Source organism: Hypanus sabinus, unplaced genomic scaffold, assembly GCF_030144855.1.
Source record: "Hypanus sabinus isolate sHypSab1 unplaced genomic scaffold, sHypSab1.hap1 scaffold_1153, whole genome shotgun sequence".
NCBI classification, from domain to species: Eukaryota; Metazoa; Chordata; class Chondrichthyes; order Myliobatiformes; family Dasyatidae; genus Hypanus; species Hypanus sabinus.
In genome coordinates this window covers 48,043-50,000 of record NW_026779211.1, presented here as the reverse complement: position 1 = coordinate 50,000, position 1,958 = coordinate 48,043, and the positions used below count along the sequence as shown (strand labels likewise).

General features: G+C 50.9%; 1 gene segment (V, D, J or C); it reads left to right on the top strand.

The window, feature by feature from the left end:
- The window catches only part of LOC132386421 (probable non-functional immunoglobulin kappa variable 3-7), a 2,320-nt gene extending 569 nt beyond the window's left edge, over window positions 1–1,751 (top strand). Inside the window, 2 exon segments of the V gene segment in view lie at window positions 1,057–1,146; window positions 1,508–1,751. Of these exon segments, the coding sequence occupies window positions 1,057–1,146; window positions 1,508–1,749 (332 nt within the window).
- Window positions 1,752–1,958: the final 207 nt, after the last annotated feature.

Here is a 1,958-nt window from a genome sequence, read left to right as displayed (position 1 = left end):
TGTGCGTGTGTGTGGGGGTGGGTTGGGTGAGGTGATATTTGATTTTCTCTTGTTGGACGTCCTGAGTCCCTTTCACTTGTGTGACATCCTACAGGTCCTGCCGCGGTTCCGTGCAAATTGCGTCATTGGCTGCGGAGTGGCAGCTATGGACGAACATCCACGAACATCCCCGAGAATCCTTGAATTGCGACAACAGTCCGGTCGACTCAAACGGTTGAAGTTGAAGAGTAATGCCCCATTCGCCCAGTACCTCTGCGCTAAACACTTGTCTAATATTAAGGAGGGTGTCTCAGTCCAGGACAGCGATCCACACACTCCGGTAGACAGACACGCAGTCTGACTCCCTCCGCACCGTTCCTGCACACACCTGCCGCAAAGTTAATCTATTTCCACACCGTTCCATGACACACTTCTGGGATCAGAAACACAGTGACAACTCCCCTCGAAAATCTTTCAGAACTGTTCCCTCAAGAGCTTGCACAACTGTATTTCTCCCCACCACTCACTTCTGCCATCTCTCTCCTCTCTCCTCACTCTCTCTCTCTCACTCTCACTCCCTCTCTCACTCTCTCTTTTTTTCTCTCTCTCTCTCGCTCTCCCTCTCTCTCTCTCTCTCTCTCTCTCTCTCTCTCTCTCTCTCTCTCTCCTCTTCTCTCTCTCTCTCTCTCTCTCTCTCTCTCTCTCTCTCTCTCTCTTTCTCTCTCTCACTCTCCCTCTCTGTGTTTCTTCAAGTCACCTTTCACCATGACACCTCTGCTGTGAGACAACTTTACTATGGCTACCGTTTACGATTAACGAACGAAGATTTCAGTCCTAAAATGCGACATCGGTAGCCAACGGCGAACAGAAAGAGAGCCAGGTCTTTGGGACGACCTCACGCCCATGCCAAGTATCTGCAATACGTTGCACGACGGCGAACCAATCACGGCGCAAGTCAGCTGACGTTCACTGCACTTGGCCACAGCCCACTTCCCGCGTCGGTGGTGTGGGGAGGAGTTCGTTTGGACTTGGAGACGAGCTACAATGATTAACTCCACGGTCCCCCCATCCACTGAGACGGGAGCCCACTTCAGGCCCACACGCCGCAGCCAAGTCACAAAAATGAGATCTTTGCCGTTTTTCTGGTTTTTATTTTCTACCACCCTGGTAAGTATATTGCACCCCGCATTACGCAACTCTTCAGGTAAAGTTATCCTGAAATTCACAACTGTTCAAAAATTATATTTCTGTCCAATTCCATCACCGCCTGAATAATTGTTATTTCAGTCCAGTAAAATGTTTATTGTTGAAGATTGCTTTAAAATATAAATAGCTCCGTTGTCTAGAATACATCTAGAGCTAAGCAGGGGCTAGTAAAAAGTCGCGGACCGAATAGACAGCTGCTGCTCTTTTTGCGCAGTCATCCCTCTGCTTTCCCTCACTCACCCCACGCTGACCATTCCTTCTCTCCTCTGTCTCCGGCTCCCCCTACTCACTGACCGTTCTCTTCTCCCTGTCTTTGGGCCAGAGGCGAATTCGCAGAAGATCCATCAGACTCCGCAGGCTGTCTCCGCGCCTCCAGGGAAGGATGTCCGACTGAGCTGCACGCTATCCGGAGACAGTAGCGATCCGTACATGTACTGGTACCGGCAATACCCGGGAGAGGCTCCACAGTACCTGTTCCGGTCCACTGGCACAAAGATAGTAACTCCGGACAAAGCCGTGGAGGGGTTCATCGCCAAGAGGCCTGAGGAAAGACCTTCATTCTAACAAACGACCAGATCTGGGCCAATCACTCGGCCGTGTACTTCTGCGCCTGGAGTCGACACAGTGACTCAGAGAAATGGGCCGATTCGACAAAACCTCCACTGTCGACAAGGTGGGGAGAACAGGAAATGACGTTTGCTACTGCGGTCATGTCAGGCGCAGATGTCGTATAGTTGACCGCAGAAGAAATTACGAAATGGAACAGTGCAGGA